Raw genomic sequence first — 15,266 nt, forward strand, 5'->3', positions numbered from 1 at the left:
TTTAAGAGGCTGAGGCATCTACGTCCCCCAGCAGCCAGTGAGGGGGGAGAAAGGATCAGTTGAGGAGGTTAGCTTTGCCTATGAGCCTTCTCGATGTTTGCTTTGCTTTGATGCAAAGGAAAAGTAAGCGCTATACGTTTGAACCCATGGCTTTATCTTTGCCAGACTTCTGTCGTGCCTTCTGGTCGACTTTAAAAAAAAAGTCGTCTTAGGTTCAACTTGCATTTCTCCCTTTCTTTCTTTGTCTGTCTTTATTCCCTTTAGTTTTTAAAAAAAATAAACAGCATATTTTCATAACATTAAGAGACCAGAATGTTTGAAACTCAGCGGTCCCTCAGGAATGAGGCCACCACGCAATTGCTATTAGAACGCAGGAATCCACTAACATCTACAGGCACACCAGCCATCCACCTGATGGTTAGGACTGGGGGACAGGGGGACGGGAGACTGTTCTGTAAGGAATCAAATGCACGGTTTCTCAAATGACTCTAACAGGAGGGGGGTCTACCGCTTTGTTCAGGATAGAATCCCTTTTATTTTTTTGGCTATGTTACAAGCCATGTGGGATCTTAGACCCCCGACCAGAGATCGAACCCATGTCCCTGCTGCAATGGAAGCACAGAATCCTAACCACTGGACCTTCAGGGAAGTCCCCACATCATATCCTCTTTTTCAGCCTGCAGCTCCGTTGCCAGAAAGAACAGTCTGATGGGAGCAGAAAGTGAATACGTCCCCAAGCTGACCTATGGGAGTGCGTGAGGGGGCTCTTCCAGGGTCCCTGTCCATCATCAAAACAGGAGCCCTGTCAGAGCTGGGCTAGCAGCCCCCCACCTGCTCTCCATCCCCAGAGTTCCAGATGGATTCAGCAAGAGGACGCATCAGTGGTTCGTGTCCTTTATTAACCAGACAGGCATTGAGCGTCCATAGCAGGAAGAGGCACTGCTGAGAAGGCTCAGAACACTGCTCGTGAATCTCACAGGATGTCGGCTTTGGAGAGGGTGGTTCCCAAGGCAGATCTCACCACGTGAACCTCTCCCTGCCTGCGCTCGGTGCCAGATTCAGACACAGCACCACTCCTGCGTGCTCCAGCACGTGACCATCCTCCAGCAGGTGTGATGATGGTGACGAAATCAGGAGGGCTTCCCTCAAACCCACAGTGGATGGAGCTGGCCACGGAGGACAGGACCACCTCCGACAAACTGGGGAGGAAGAAAGCCTGCCGTTAGTCATCCTCCTCCTCACTCTGCGTACCCCTGGGCTCCACGCCCCACGAGGAGGAAGGACCTTGCCCCCTCCCCCACGGCTGACGCTGTCCAACTTCTCACTTCCTTGGCCTCTGGGCAGCGGGCTCCTCTGCAAAGATGCACAGTCCACTTATATACCCAGTCCCCTCGGATTTATTCATCAGGTTGAAATCACCTCTTTTTTTCCTTTTCCTTTATAGGATTCAGAGTTATGTTGTTTATTCTAAAGGTTAAAAAGAAATCAAGATCATGAAAAGTTTATAAAAAGCAATCAACTCTGTGATGCTTAACATAATTTCCATAGCTCAAAAGCCACTCAGAAGACCTTTAGAATCCAAAAGCAAAGAATGAGAAATCACCTCTTTTTAATAAAAGCCCAAGGAGAGGCAATGGAAGTAGCTCTCTGAATGCAGAAGTTGGTCCAGGGCTGGCCCACATGGGTTTTCTCATAGCCCCTCTTGCAGATGGCATCATAGACTCAGTTGACATGAGTCTGAGCAAACTCCTAGAGATAGTGAAGGATAGGGAAGCCTGGCATGCTGCAGTCCATGGGATCACAAAGAGTCAGACACAACTTAGCAACTGAACAGCAACTCTCGCAGGGTCCCTGCCACGTGCCAGGCTGGGGGCGGGGGGCAGGCCAGAGAGACCAGGGGCAGCAGTGTAGCTTCATCCTCAATTTGCCCCCTTTCAGTAGCTCTGCCCACACCCCACCCTCACCACTGCAGACCTCCATGGTCAACCCACAAACGCAGCCACTCTGTCCCCTCAAGCTCACTGCGCCTCTGGGAAGCGTGGGCACCCACTCGGGTCCCCCAGGAGCTCGGCTGCCAGGAGCACCTCCAGCCTCTGATGCTGGCTGTTCAGGCAGCTCCTGGTCCAGTTGTTGCTGCTGTTGTTGCTCAGTCGTGTCTGATTCTTTTCGACCCCATGGACTGCAGCGCACCAGGCCTCCCTGTCCTTCACTGTCTCCCAGAATTTGCTTAAATTCATATCCTTGAGTCAGTGATGCCATCCAACCATCTTATCCTCTGTCATCCTCTTCTCCTCCTGCCTTCAATCTTTCCCAGCATCAGGGTCTTTTCCAGTGATTCAGCTCTTTGCATCAGGTGGCCAAAGTATTACAGCTTCAGCTTCAGCCTCAGTCCTTCCAAAGAATACTCACGGTTGATATCCTTTAGGATTGACTGGTTTCATCTCTTTGCAGTCCAAGGGACTCTCGAGAGCCTTCTCTAGCACCACAGTTCGAAAGCACAGATTCATCAGTGCTCGGCCTTCTTTATGGTCTAGCTCTCACATCCGTACTTGACTATGGGGAAAACCTTAGCTTTGACCTGGTCCTCAACCCCATGGGAGCCCTGGCTAAGAACATCACGCTTTGGCCATCCTGGGAAACCACAGCCAGTGTCCGGCTAACTTGGTGGGGGGTGTACAAAAAGCCCCCATGGTGGCCTCAAGAGGCATCAAGTCTATTGGTGCCACATCTGACACCCCAGAGCTCCATGAGGGCCCAGGCTGAGGCCAGTCTCCGGCTGAGACCACCACCTCACTGAGGCTTGCCCCCTGCCCCATCCTGCCTCCTTCACTTCCTTTGAGAGACCTCCCTCAATAAATCACGTGGATCCCAGCCCTACCTCAGGCTCTGCATCCGGGAAACCTGACCCAAGACCCTGCCCTTTTGTGTCTCTGGCTTTGCTGTCTGTATAACATCATGGAAGGACCACCTTCCCTTTGTCAGGGGCCAAATTGTCTCCCCCAAAGAGCCCTGTGTTGGGGTCCTGACCCAGCACCTCACGATGTGACTGTATCTGGAGCTGGGCCTTTCAAAAAGTGATTAAGGTAAAAATGAAGTCTTTTGGGCGGGCCCTAGTCTCATAGAGGTCTAGTGGCCTTATAAGAAGAGGCGGTCAGGACACAGACACACTCAGAGGGACGACCCTGTGAGGACACGGGCAGGAGATGGCTGTCTGCACGCCCAGGATGGGGCCTCAGGAGGACCGGCCCCACCCACACCCGGGTCTGGGGTTCCAGCCTGCAGCCCCTCTGGCTGGGGTGCTTTGTGACAGCAGCCTGAATAAACTCACAGAGTCTTCCTCTCACTGAGTTTCCATTTATCCTTCAGAACCCATCTGAAATCTCATCCTAGGTTCTCTGAGACAGAAGAAATCATTTATCCGAAACGTTTTCGTGCTTCTGTGCGTGTGTCAGTGTGCGCTCAGTTGCTTCAGTTTTGTCTGACTCTTTGCGACCCCAGGGACTGTAGCCCACCAGGCTCCTCTGTCCATGGGATTCTGTAGGCATGAGTGGGTTGCCCTTTCCTCCTCCAGGGGATCTTCCTGACCCAGGGATCAAACCCGCATCTCCTGTGTCACCTGCATTGCAGGTGGATTCTTTACTACTGAGCCACTGGGGAAGCCCACCTCTCTTTACGTATATATATGCACATATGCATATATATACATGCACATATATCTTATCCTCACTTGTGTTACAGTAGTCACATACACTCCTCTCCCTCCCAGTGCAGATTTTGTGATTTAATTTATCCATCCATCCACCCTAGTAAATTCTCCATCCATGTCTGTCGAGCTAAAAAGGCCTGGGATTGAGTTTCTCGAGTCCCCAGGCCGGCCACCTCCCTCCTCCCCCGCCGCCCAGCGCAGGGGCACCCCTGATGGTATCGCAGACCTACACGAGGTGCAGGACAGGCTCAAACACCGGCTCCATTCAGACGGCCCTAGGGACACAGGCTGGAAACTTAAATTTCTTCCCATGCGGCCCAAGTCTTCCTGGGAAGTCGCTGACTGAACACACCTCGCCGGATAGATTAGAGATGAAACTGAGCGGCCGGATCGGTCTCGGTTTCCCGGGGGGCCCCTAATCTGCAGGGCCAGCTTCCCTCGACATCGCCCGCAGGAGTGCGGCTGCTGGGCGGCTCACCCAGAGGTCGGCTGTCCGATATGGCTGAGCCAAAGCTATCTGTTAGGCAGACAACCTGTGTGTGTGTCAGGATCCGCAACCATCATCCTTGATGCTGGGTTTTTTCTTCCTCGTTGAAATGGATCTTTTGAGAGCCAGTCAAGGGGAAAGAATGTGGAAGGATGGAGTGCAGTGGGGTACCTCCATGAAAGAGGCGCTTGATTATATGGGAAACATTAAAAACAGGGAGTTTTCCCTTTTACCACTCATTTCCTTCAGTTACCTATAAATTTCACTGTCAGAGAAACTACCCATCTGTTTTCCTGAAGAAGCGGGTAGAAAACATCCAGAGTGCAGCATATTTACCACAAATGTTCTCCATTGTCAGGAGCTGAGTTTTTGAAGTACATGTACATGCCTCTCTCCCTGCCCCCACCCCCCTAAGAATACTAAGAGCTGCTTTGCATAAGCCGCCGGTTGGGCAGACGGGGAAGGCGAATGCAAATATCATAGGATGGATTATGATCGCCCGGCCCTTGCCTTATGGACAATAGATTTCTCGACAGACCCAACATCAGCGACAGCCAGGTTGCATTTTCAAAAGGACTTTTGTGCATTTTTTTTTTCTCCTTCTTAGTACTTAGGAGTCCCCGAAAAGACATCAAAACCGTTTAGTGCAGATATTCAGAATAAATGAAACTCTTTTTTTTTTTTGCCCTTGTTGGTTGCCTTTGTAATAACGGTCTCCTTATGTGTTTGGATACTTATGTAACTTAAGATGAAAAGACATCTTATCGCCTCCAAGCAGAATGATGGGAAATTAGCGGCATACCTGCAACTCCAATTTGCCTGGGACGGAGTCCATTCCAGACCATGGGAAAGGGGCGCATTTGCTCCGTGGGATCAATCTCACGCCTTCCAATATTTCCATACAACGACTTTTCCTAAAAGCATGTAAAAAAATACCTTGGCTAACTGGTTTTGTTAATGAACATGAGAGGAAGGTGGTCATGGAGAGCCACGGAGGGTTTGCCCAAGAATTTAAGTAACTGGTTTTGGAGTAGATTTGTTGAAATTTTCATGTCCCTCACTGATTTCGCGACATTAAAATGAACCAGGCAAGTCAGGGTGGAAAACAGAAAAGTCGAGATCAAAGTCTCCAAGCAAGTCGGCTCATCTTAAAGGGCCTCAGATGACCCTGCGATGAAATGGGTATAATTATACCCAGTACATCAGGTCGCTGTGAAGCTTAATGACAACCTGAAAGTGTTCTGAGATCCTCAGATGAAAATAGACCACAAACACAGTGTTATTACAGAATTCAAAAGGATGCTTTCCTTTCTGCAATAAAACGCCGTGGGCACCGTCTGAACTTTGTCCCTTCTGGCCCTGACAATTCCCGCCATGTCCGAGTCTTCACCACACCTGCTTCTCAACCCCTTTAAAGTCCTTTGATTTCTGTGGGCCTCTTCACATGCCCCAAGACAATGGTCTTTCATTATGAATACGCTCCTTAGCAACAGTCTCCAGGAAGGAAAAGATATCTCTGCTGCGCCCAGTGGATTCTTACTCATTTCTCCATCATCAACAGCATCATCCTGGGGGTGACTGTGGTACCCACCACACCTGACTTGGATTCTACCAGATCACAACGGCCTTTCTAAAGAGCAGCCAGGGAGAGGTCTTGGGTTTGCCTCTTTTATTTATTCTTTTTTGCTGTAATCAAGGAGAAAGACTTGACTGATCATAACTAAACTTGGTCTCTAATAAACGGATGCCTGCTACACATATTTTTGTTTCCCCTTTGGATCTGCCATCTTCAAATCACAATTTTCTTGTCCAGATTATGTCCATCGGCAAGAAAAATGGATGGAGGACCCTGTGAAGCCCCTGGGCTCACCAGTACATGAAGCAGTTACATAATCCTGCTAAGCCACTTTCTCAGGGGTATTATGTGAAGTTGAATATTTTTTATTTCTAGACACTGAATGCGCTGGAATGGAAAAGACCCTCATCTCCATGAGGTGGTCCCCTGCTATCCCCTCTTAGAGGAGGGAATGGCAATCCCCTCTTGCCTGGAGAATCCCATGGACAGAGAAGCCTGGCGGGCTACAGTCCATGGGGTTACAAAGAGTCAAACACAACTGAGAGACTAACACACGCTATCCCCTCCATCCAGAACACTTCACTCCTGATGGTCACCTGACTCCCTCCTCTTTCTCATCAGAGCTGCACACAATGCCTCCTGGCCTCTCTAGCTTCCCCCAACCCCACTGCCTGTCTCCCTCCACTGGCTCTTGGGATCTCTTGTTGTTCAGTCGCTCAGTTGTGTCCAACTCTTTGCAACTCCACGAACTGCAGCACGCCAGACTTCCCTGACTTTACCATCTCCCAGAGCTTGCTCAAACTCATGTCTATTGAGTCTGTGGACGATGCCATCCAATCATCTCATTCTCTGTCACGCCCCTCTCCTTTCCTCAGTCTTTCCCAGCATCAGGATCTTTTCTGATGAGTCAATTCTTTGTATCAGTGGCCAAAGGATTGGAGCTTCAGCTTCAGCATCAGTCCTTCCAATGAGTATTCAGGGTTGATTTCCTTTAGAATTGAACGGTTTGATCTCCTTGCTGTCCAGGGGATTCTCCAGAGTGTTTTCCAGCACCACAATTCAAAAGCATCAGTTCTTCAGCAGTCAACCTTCTTTATGGTCCAGCTCTCATGTCTAACCTTCATCTGTCAGTTTCCCCCCTCCATCGGACAGAGGATCAGCCCACAGAATGTTGACTTCCCAGCACTTCCAGATAGTGTGTGTGAGGGCTAAGCACACACCCATGGCAGTCCTCAGAGGAGCTTAGGGGCAGGAAGCAAGAGGCATGTTCAGCACGTACCTCCAGCGAGGCACCGGGTGTGGGGGGTGGGGGTGGCGGTGACAATGAGAAATGGCTCTCCTACTTCAGCCTTTGTTCTTGAACCCATGAATTTCAACTTTGGGGGTCACAGCACCATATCTGGCTATTGATTGGGTGCACTGATGGGTAGCTGAGTCATTCACAGGATGCTCTTGTATTCTCCCAGCCTATCTGCTTCTGACTGATGAGAGTAGGTCCTAAGACCAGTAGACCACAAGGCCATGTGTTCAGTGTGGTATCTCCCCAGCTGTAAAATGACTTCTCAATTCAAGGTGTGCAGTCAGACCTCGGGGATGGATTCTGTAAGCCCTTTGATGGATGCTGGGAAGCACTGTGAGCAGAGGAAGCAAACCCATACCAAGAGTAATGGCAGTTCCAGAAAAGACAAACTGCTGTTCTACCCAGATTAGAAGGGCTTCCCTAGTGGATTAGCTGATGAAGAATCTGTCCACAATGCAGGAAAGATGGGACTAGGGTTCAGTCCCTAGCTCAGAAAGATCCCCTGGAGAAGGGAACGGTTACCTCCTCCAGTATTCTTGCCTGGAGAATTCCAGATTAAAAGAGGGTGATGGACTCAACCTGCCGCTAAGGGGCCCACTGGTGCTCTCAAGGCAGGGTGTCACGTTGAAGGGTCATCATTTGTCTTGGTTGCTGAAAGTCTGGGTGTCCAGCATGGGTATTGGTGTCTATGGGCCACTTAACATGCCCCAAGACCATAGTCATTATTTCTGAACACTCTCGTAGTAACGTAATTTCCAGGAAGAAAGAGGTATCTTTGCTGTCTCCTGTGGATTCTTGTTCATTACTCCATCATCAATAGCATCATCTGGGGATGACTGTGGTCATCCAAAGAGAGCAGCCAAAGAGAGATTTGGGGGTCATCATCTTTGATTTATTCTTTTGTGCCATAACCAAGTAGAAAGACTGGCCATCATCTCCAGGACAGGTCATCCCACTGACCTGGTCCCTGCGGGCCTGAACTATGGGACAGGCCCTGAAGGCCAGTTGGCACCCACACACTTTTGCCCACTGCTGTAGGTCCGTCTCCAAACTAAGTTGTTCCCGACCTCCTAATACTGTGCCTTTCAGGCTCCTATCCCATAAGACAAGCCGTGTGCCCATGTCCAGGCGTCTGTGGATTTTCCTGCTTCTGGGTACTTTTCTATGTACAGTGGATGACCAGTGTGCTGCCTGCGGGATGCCCCCACCGCCCCTGCTGTCTTTCAGGGTTACTTCTCAGAGAGGACGTGATGCAAAAAAGAGTCAGTCTTCAGCCAGCTCATGAGAGGCACTTCAGCTGCACAGCCGCCTGGAGTGCCCTGGCCAGGTGCTCCAGCCCTGTTGGAACCTACTAGCAACTCACAAGCTGTTCTTCAAACCGCCAGTGGCTTCTATATTGTAGAGAGCACATCTTGGGGCTTCCCTGGCAGCCTAGTGGTTAAGACTCTGCACTTCCAACAGAGGGGGGCACAGGCTCAATTTCTGGTCAAGAAACTAAGATCCTGCATGCTGCACAGTATGGCCAAAAAAAAAAAAAGAAAAGAAAAATTTCTAGAAAGAGCATGTCTTCACTCAAGAACCCCACAGGTCTATGCTGAGACGTTCCTGGAGAGGTTTTCTGCACTCTCCACCTGTGCAAGCCTTCATCACCTTATCTGGTGGATCGCAAGCCCCTAGGGACAGAGAAACTTACACTCCAGGCTCTGCCTGCCACCGAGCCCTCTAAGACCTGCTCTGGGTCTCACGTGAGATAGAAAGCCTTTCAAACCACTCAATAAGCTGGTTAGAACAGAATTCCTGAGAGTGCTATCGATTTCCACCTCCCCCCAAGTCCAAACAACTTTAAGTTTTGTGCTTCTTTCCTGCTAGCTGTAGAAGATGTAGGATGGGCAGCAAATGGTTCTTTGCTTTAAAGGGAAGCCCCACGGGCCCTGGACACTGGGTCCCTGCTCATTTCATTGGCATGCAGCCCTTTATATTGTCAGAAGTCTCTTTCTCACTTTCTGCATACTCTATGCTCCGTGCTCACCACTTCCAGTTCACATGGGTTATCAGTACAGAAGACCAGCCTGATCTATAGAATATCAGGATGACTATGGTCCCTATGAGGTGTCTTGTTGGGAGAACAGGAGAGTTAGCTCCAGTCTGGAACCAGAGAGCGAATGTGAACTTCTGTCCTTCTCCTATGATGACAAATTGTTTTTTATCCTCTTCACCAATGGGATTGGAGAAGAACACTTCTAGATCAATAGGTGCATACCATTTAACTTCCATTTCTGGCTCCCAGATGGAGAAGTGACTACCAGTGGAAGCTTCCTGCCATAAAGAACCATAAAACTGGGGGGGAAAATATGAAGCAATCTTGTTTGGGCAACAGAAAGCAGGCATTAGAGACTGTGATCCCTGAGAGAAGGGAAATTCATAAGGCAATCCCATTAACTGCCCAGCCTCTCTGCCTGGGGAAATTTCCTGACCACAGTATAGGAGCGAGAGCAGAGGAGAACAATCGTATTGAGCGGAGGGGACTGTGAAAATGATGTGAATCTGTGGTCAGGGTGCCAGAGAGGAGGCAGCTGTGCCCACAGGAACACCTCAGACATTTGCATGAAGATTACCTGCAAGTCTTTGGCTAAGAGTGGGGTTGTGAGTATACAGGGAAAGACTATGTAAGAATTACTCGAGATCAGGTGCTGTGCAGTTGAGAGACCAAAGTTTGCTGAGACACACTGAAGTTGCCAGCCAACCAGAAAGGAGAAGAGACATCAGAAAAGTTGTGCCTTAGGAGTAAAGATCATAACTTACAGCAAAGTCTAGTCTATCTAAGTCTAGAGCCTTAAATCAACTCTCAACAAAGCTTGAAGACAGAATTCAGAAGGAGAGTCAAAGCAACTTAGAGGGGCCCAGGAAAAGCCAGATCCAAGTCTATGCAAGTTCAACTTATCAGCCAGGAATATCCACCACCTACAAGAATAAAACCAGCAGTACTCAGAGACAAATATCAAATTCAAAATCTCTAAAATGTGTCATCTGAAGTTCCAAATAATAGTAAAAAATCTAGACAAGCAAAGCACAAGGAAAATATAACTCATATGCCATAAAATAGGAGTCAATTGCCACTGACCCGAAGATAGCCCAGATGTTGGACTTAGCAGATATATAAAGCCATTATTATAAATATGTTCAAGGATTTAAAGGAAAATATGGCCCTAATGAACAAATCAATAAAGAATCTCAGCAGATAAATTAGAACTGGAAAAGAGAACTAAATGGAAATTCCAGAATTCACAGGCACAATAACAAGTGAAAAAGTAAGTGGATTCAAAGAAGATTAGAAATATCAGTAGAAATTACCTGAAGACAGATCAATAGAAACTATCCAATCAACAGAGAGGCCTTCTCTGGTGATTTAGTGGATAGGAATCTGCCTGCCAGTGCTGGGGACATGGGTTCCACCCGGTCTGGGAAGGTTCTGCATGCAGTAGAGCAACTAAGCCTGCGCACCACAACTGCTGAGCCCAGGCTGCCTGGAGCCTCACGTGCCTGGAGCCTGTGCTCCACAAAAGAGAAGCCACTGCACGAGAAGTCCACGCATCGCCATGAGGAGCAGCCGCCCCTCACCACAACCGCACACAGCCACAAAGACCCAGTCCTACCAGAGTAAATTTTAAAGAGAGAGAGGGAAATCTAAAGAAAGTTAGCAAATGCTCAGAGACCCTTGGAACAAAGTCACATGGCCTGGAATATGTGTAGTTGCAGTCCCAGAAATAAAACAGAGTGAAAGGAAGCACAAAAAGACTGAGTAAATAAAACAAAAAATTCCCAAAGTTGAAGATCTCCATATAATAGGGAGAAAGCTATTTACAGATCCAAGAAACACAATAAATCCCAAATAGGATAATTACAAAACAAAATCCCAAAAAAGCCTGAAAACCATACCTGCACACATTGTCATACTACTGAAAAATAGAAAATCTTGAAAGCAGCCAGATAAAAAAGCACATTACATATCCAGGAAGAACCCAACACTCATGGCTGATATCTCATCAGAAACAAAAGAGATCAGCAAATAGTGGGAAATGATATTTAAAGTGTTGGAAGGAAAGACTCACCAACTCAGAATGTTATACCCAAAGACAATGTCCTTCAAAAACAAGAGAATTGAAATAAAGGCATTTTCAGATCAATAACACACAAGGAGATCAAACCAGTCAATCCTAAAGGAAATCAGCCCTTAATATTCTTTGAAAGGACTGATGCTGAAGCTGAAGCTCCAATACTTTGGTCACCTGATGCAAAGAGCCAACTCATTCCCTGATGCTGGAAAAGATTGAGGGCAGGAAGAGAAGAGGAAAGCAGAGGATGAGATGGTTAGATGGCATCACCGACTCAATGAACATGAATCTGAGCAAACTCTGGGAGATAGTGGAGGACAGAGGCGCCTGCCGGGCTGCAGTCCATGGGATCACAAAGAGTTGGACTTGACTTAGCAACTGAACGACAACACAAGCAAAAATTTACTGCCAGCTGATCTATATGGCCAGGACGCTCTTCCGGTGGAAGCTTCACCCAACTGACAACAAGAGTTTACAGGAGGAATGAAAAGTGCCTAAACCAGTAAATGAGTGAGAACACAACCACATACAGCGTCAGGGGCCGTGTCAGTCTCCTCGTTACCATACACCGCATCTGGCGTGGTTTACAGAACGTCCTGCGTGCTTTGGGGTCAGATGGGTGAGCGGAATGGGAATGCGATGGGGCAGGACCCCCGCATCCTTAAGTGTTTTGTGATGCACCAAGTCTTTGCAGCTCCTCCTGGGGTGGTTTTGCTTCTGCCTCACTGCCTCAGCCAGGAGGGGACAGTTTCAGGTGACTCCACTTGGCTCCTCCCACCGAATGACTCCTTTTCTGCAGGTCACAGAATCAAAGCCAGGGTCCTGCCGACTCTGGATTGCAGCCCCCCGAGTTACACAATAAGGGACCGAGAAAGTGATCGCAGGTGAGCCCCTGGATTCACTGTGACATGAAATTGGGCCAGGACTCTATTTATCACTGTCATTGGGGTCAGCAACAGAGTTTCAGGTCTCCTGGTAGCAGACCCTGCATCCAACAATCCTGGAAAGTCTTTTCTCAGGACACACATACCATGGTCAGTAGCCATGTATCTATCACTTTGGGGAAGGATCAGGAAAATAATGATGGCATCAACCGGCAGTGACATTTACAGGATCTGTCCTCAAAGAGACTTGACTTCTAGTTAATCGATCAATAGTGTCCGGGTCTGTGAACAGAGCCAGACCAACCATCACGTGTATTTTCCTGGTTCCATTGGCACCCATTACCAGCTCCGGCTCTCTTCATTGCCTGACATATTTCTCCTCTGCAGACATCCTGATGGCCAATCTTAGTTATCAGCCTTACCAGTCGATGTATTGAGGGGCCATGGGTTCCATTAGGGAGGACAAATGTCAAGTGTCTTGAGTGAGGCTCTGGGAAATATCTCCGAGAAAGGGGACACGTCCCCTCTGTCAGAGGTAAGGAGATTGCTTCTGTTGATGGGGTGGGAGCCTGTGTGTAAGTGTGACTGCTGATTTCAGGGTGCAATTCCATACCCAGCCCAGCCTCCATGGCACTGCTAACTCAGAAGTTAACATTGTCAGCCAGAGGACTTCCCTGGTGGCCCAGTGGCTAAGACTTCAAGCTCCCAAAGCAGGGGATCGCAGTTTAATGCCTGGTCAGAGAACTAGACCCCATGTGCCGTAACTAAGAGTTCACACGTCGCAACTAAAGATCCTGTGGGCTGCTACGAAGACCTGGCACAGCCAAATAATTCTTTTTAAATGATCAGACAATAGGCTGCCCGGATGATAAACAGAAACCTGCAGATCTAAAGACACTGAAATCCCCTGGATGTTCCGGAATTCATACCAGAGTCTGCCTCATTCCCGGGTGGCTCAGTGGCAAAGCATCTGCCTGCAATTCAGGAGACCTGGGTTCGATCCCTGGGTCAGGAAGATGCCCTGGAGGAGGGCATGACAACCTGCTCCAGTGTCCTTGCCTGGAGAATCCCGTGGACGGAGGAGCCTGGCGGGCTACAGTCCATGGGGCCCCAAAGAGTCAGACACGACTGAACGCACACGTGCTGCCTCATCCCAAACCTCTCGGTCTGCCTACTAGACAGATTTTGTTCTGAGAATTCAGGACCACCAGCCCAAATGGGCCCCCGGTTACCTGAAGAATAATTCGAGTAGGGTGAGTGAGGTTCAAGTTTGCTTAAGGAAGAGGCCCAACAAGCCAGTGGACTCCCGAGGGCTCCCGAGGGCTTCACTGTGGTCTCCACAGGCAGGAAGTTTGCTGTCTCCCCGAGGTTGCTTTCTAAAATGTAAACACAGCTTTTCTCCTCCTCCTTCTTCTTCTTTTTCTTCTCCTCTTCCTCCTCTTCTTCCTCCTCCTCCTTCAGTCTGTGGGATTTTCCTCTTTGACGGTACAATTTGCTAAAAATGAACATTTTGACAAGAAAAATATGTGGGCACCAGGGCCAGGAGGGAAGCTGTGAATTCTCTGCCCGCTGTCCCAGAGGGAGTGGGGGGAGCGGGGGCCGGCCTCGCGTTCCTGCCCCTGGGGGGCAAAGGGACTCCACCTGGGTTCCTCGCACCGTCCCATGCGGCCGCTGTCCTCAGTCCTGCCCTGCAGGGTGGCTCCTGGTGTCCCCCACCACCAGCCCAGCGGGAGCCCTCATGGTGATGACCAGGAAAAGGACCAACTCAGCCATCCCGAGTCCAGTATTCCCAGTGCCTGGCCTTAAGCCACATGACCTGGGGGTGAGGCTCAGAGATGTGAGGCTCAGAGATGTGGAGCTCAGAAGGAACAGGGTTCGAGTTCAAAACCAGTCCTTCGGACCCCAGACCCCTTGCCTTATTTTTGCTCCACTCCGGCCCAGAGGCAACGCTAAGCACCAAGGACGTGGCTGAATGCAGAAAGAAGTCCTATTTGGTCAGAGAACTCCTCAGCCAGAGGATTCAGGGATGGAAAGGAGCTCCCAGTCAGGCTGCTCCTTACCACCTGCCCAGGTGTGAGCAGTCTGGGTCCTCAGGGAGTCTCAAAGGGCCTTAGTGGTCTTGGAGGGCCTCCAGGGGTCTGGGACCTTCAGGGATCTGTGGGGGCCTCTACGGTCAGGGAGGAACTCAGGAGTGGACCTTGGGAAATCTGGGGGCCAGCAAGGGGATTTGTGATCTCAGAGGCCTAGGGGGCCTTGGTGGTCTGGGGAACCTCGAGGAGTCTGGGGGGACCTCAGGGAGTCTGGGGGGAACTCGGGAAGTCTGGGGGGATTTCAAGGAGTCTGGGGGACCTCAGGGCATCTGGGGGATCTCAGAGAGTCTGAGGGAACCTCAGGGAGTCTGGGGGGACCTTGGGAAGTCTGGAGAGACCTCAGGGAGTCTGGGGGAAACTTGGGGAGCCTGAGGGGCCTCAGGGAGTCTGGAGATACCTCTGGGAATCTGAGGGGCTTAGGGATCTGGGGGATCACTGTCTTGCTGAGAGAAACCAGTAGGGTTGGGGAACCCCAGGGGTCATGGGGCACAGAGCTTATCCCCAGATTCAGTTCATGGTGGGACGTCTTGCATGCTTGCAGCCATGTGCCACTTCCTACTCAGTAAACCCAGTGTGATCAGCTCCAGGATGGGAAGCCAGGCAGGGGACCAGGGAACATCCCTGAGGAAGAAGAGAAGTGGCAGCCGTGCAGCCAGAAAGCCTTTCAACTTTCAGGGTCAACACAGCCCCTCCAGATGCTCCAAAGTTAGGAAGCGAACGGCAGCGGCGAGGGTGTCTCGGGGCTCTGCCTGCCCTGACCATAGAAGTCACTGTCCGAGTGAGTCACTGACATGTTCCTGCTCCCTGCAGCACAGGGCTGGGCGCCAGGACCCCGAGCAGGCCATCTGCTCCCGGGTTCCATCAGCGAGGCCACCTGGCTTCAAAGGAACCGGAGTGAAGTCACAAACAGAAAATCTGTGTTTAAAAGCTCAGGGCCTTTGGGGTCACCTCATCATGGGAGCCTGGACCTGGGCGGGGCGGGGGAGGGGTGGGCTCCCACAGTGGCAAGGCACACAGCGAGGAGCTCAGAGAGCCTGTCCAGTTCATCCTGAGCAGATGGCCTGGGGCACTTTCTCGGATGTGTGGCCCATTCATGACTTTCCTGGAAGGT

The 15,266-nt window shown here is 50.0% G+C and overlaps 1 protein-coding gene across 2 annotated transcripts in view; it reads right to left on the reverse strand.

Annotated features, from left to right (window-relative positions):
* Positions 1–880: 880 nt before the first annotated feature.
* The window catches only part of LTO1 (LTO1 maturation factor of ABCE1), a 67,350-nt gene continuing 52,964 nt past the window's right edge, over positions 881–15,266 (reverse strand). Inside the window, exons 4-5 of one of the 2 annotated variants that reach the window (XM_005227378.5) lie at positions 4,996–5,107; positions 881–1,199 (exon numbers count right to left, since the gene is read on the reverse strand). In XM_005227378.5, coding sequence (XP_005227435.1) covers positions 1,146–1,199; positions 4,996–5,107 — 166 coding nt within the window. In that variant the 3' untranslated portion in view covers positions 881–1,145. The remainder of the gene's footprint in view (positions 1,200–4,995; positions 5,108–15,266) is intronic. The other variant, XM_010821271.4, reaches the window with a different exon arrangement.

The sequence above is a fragment of the Bos taurus genome, chromosome 29 (genome assembly GCF_002263795.3).
Source record: "Bos taurus isolate L1 Dominette 01449 registration number 42190680 breed Hereford chromosome 29, ARS-UCD2.0, whole genome shotgun sequence".
NCBI classification, from domain to species: domain Eukaryota; kingdom Metazoa; phylum Chordata; class Mammalia; order Artiodactyla; family Bovidae; genus Bos; species Bos taurus.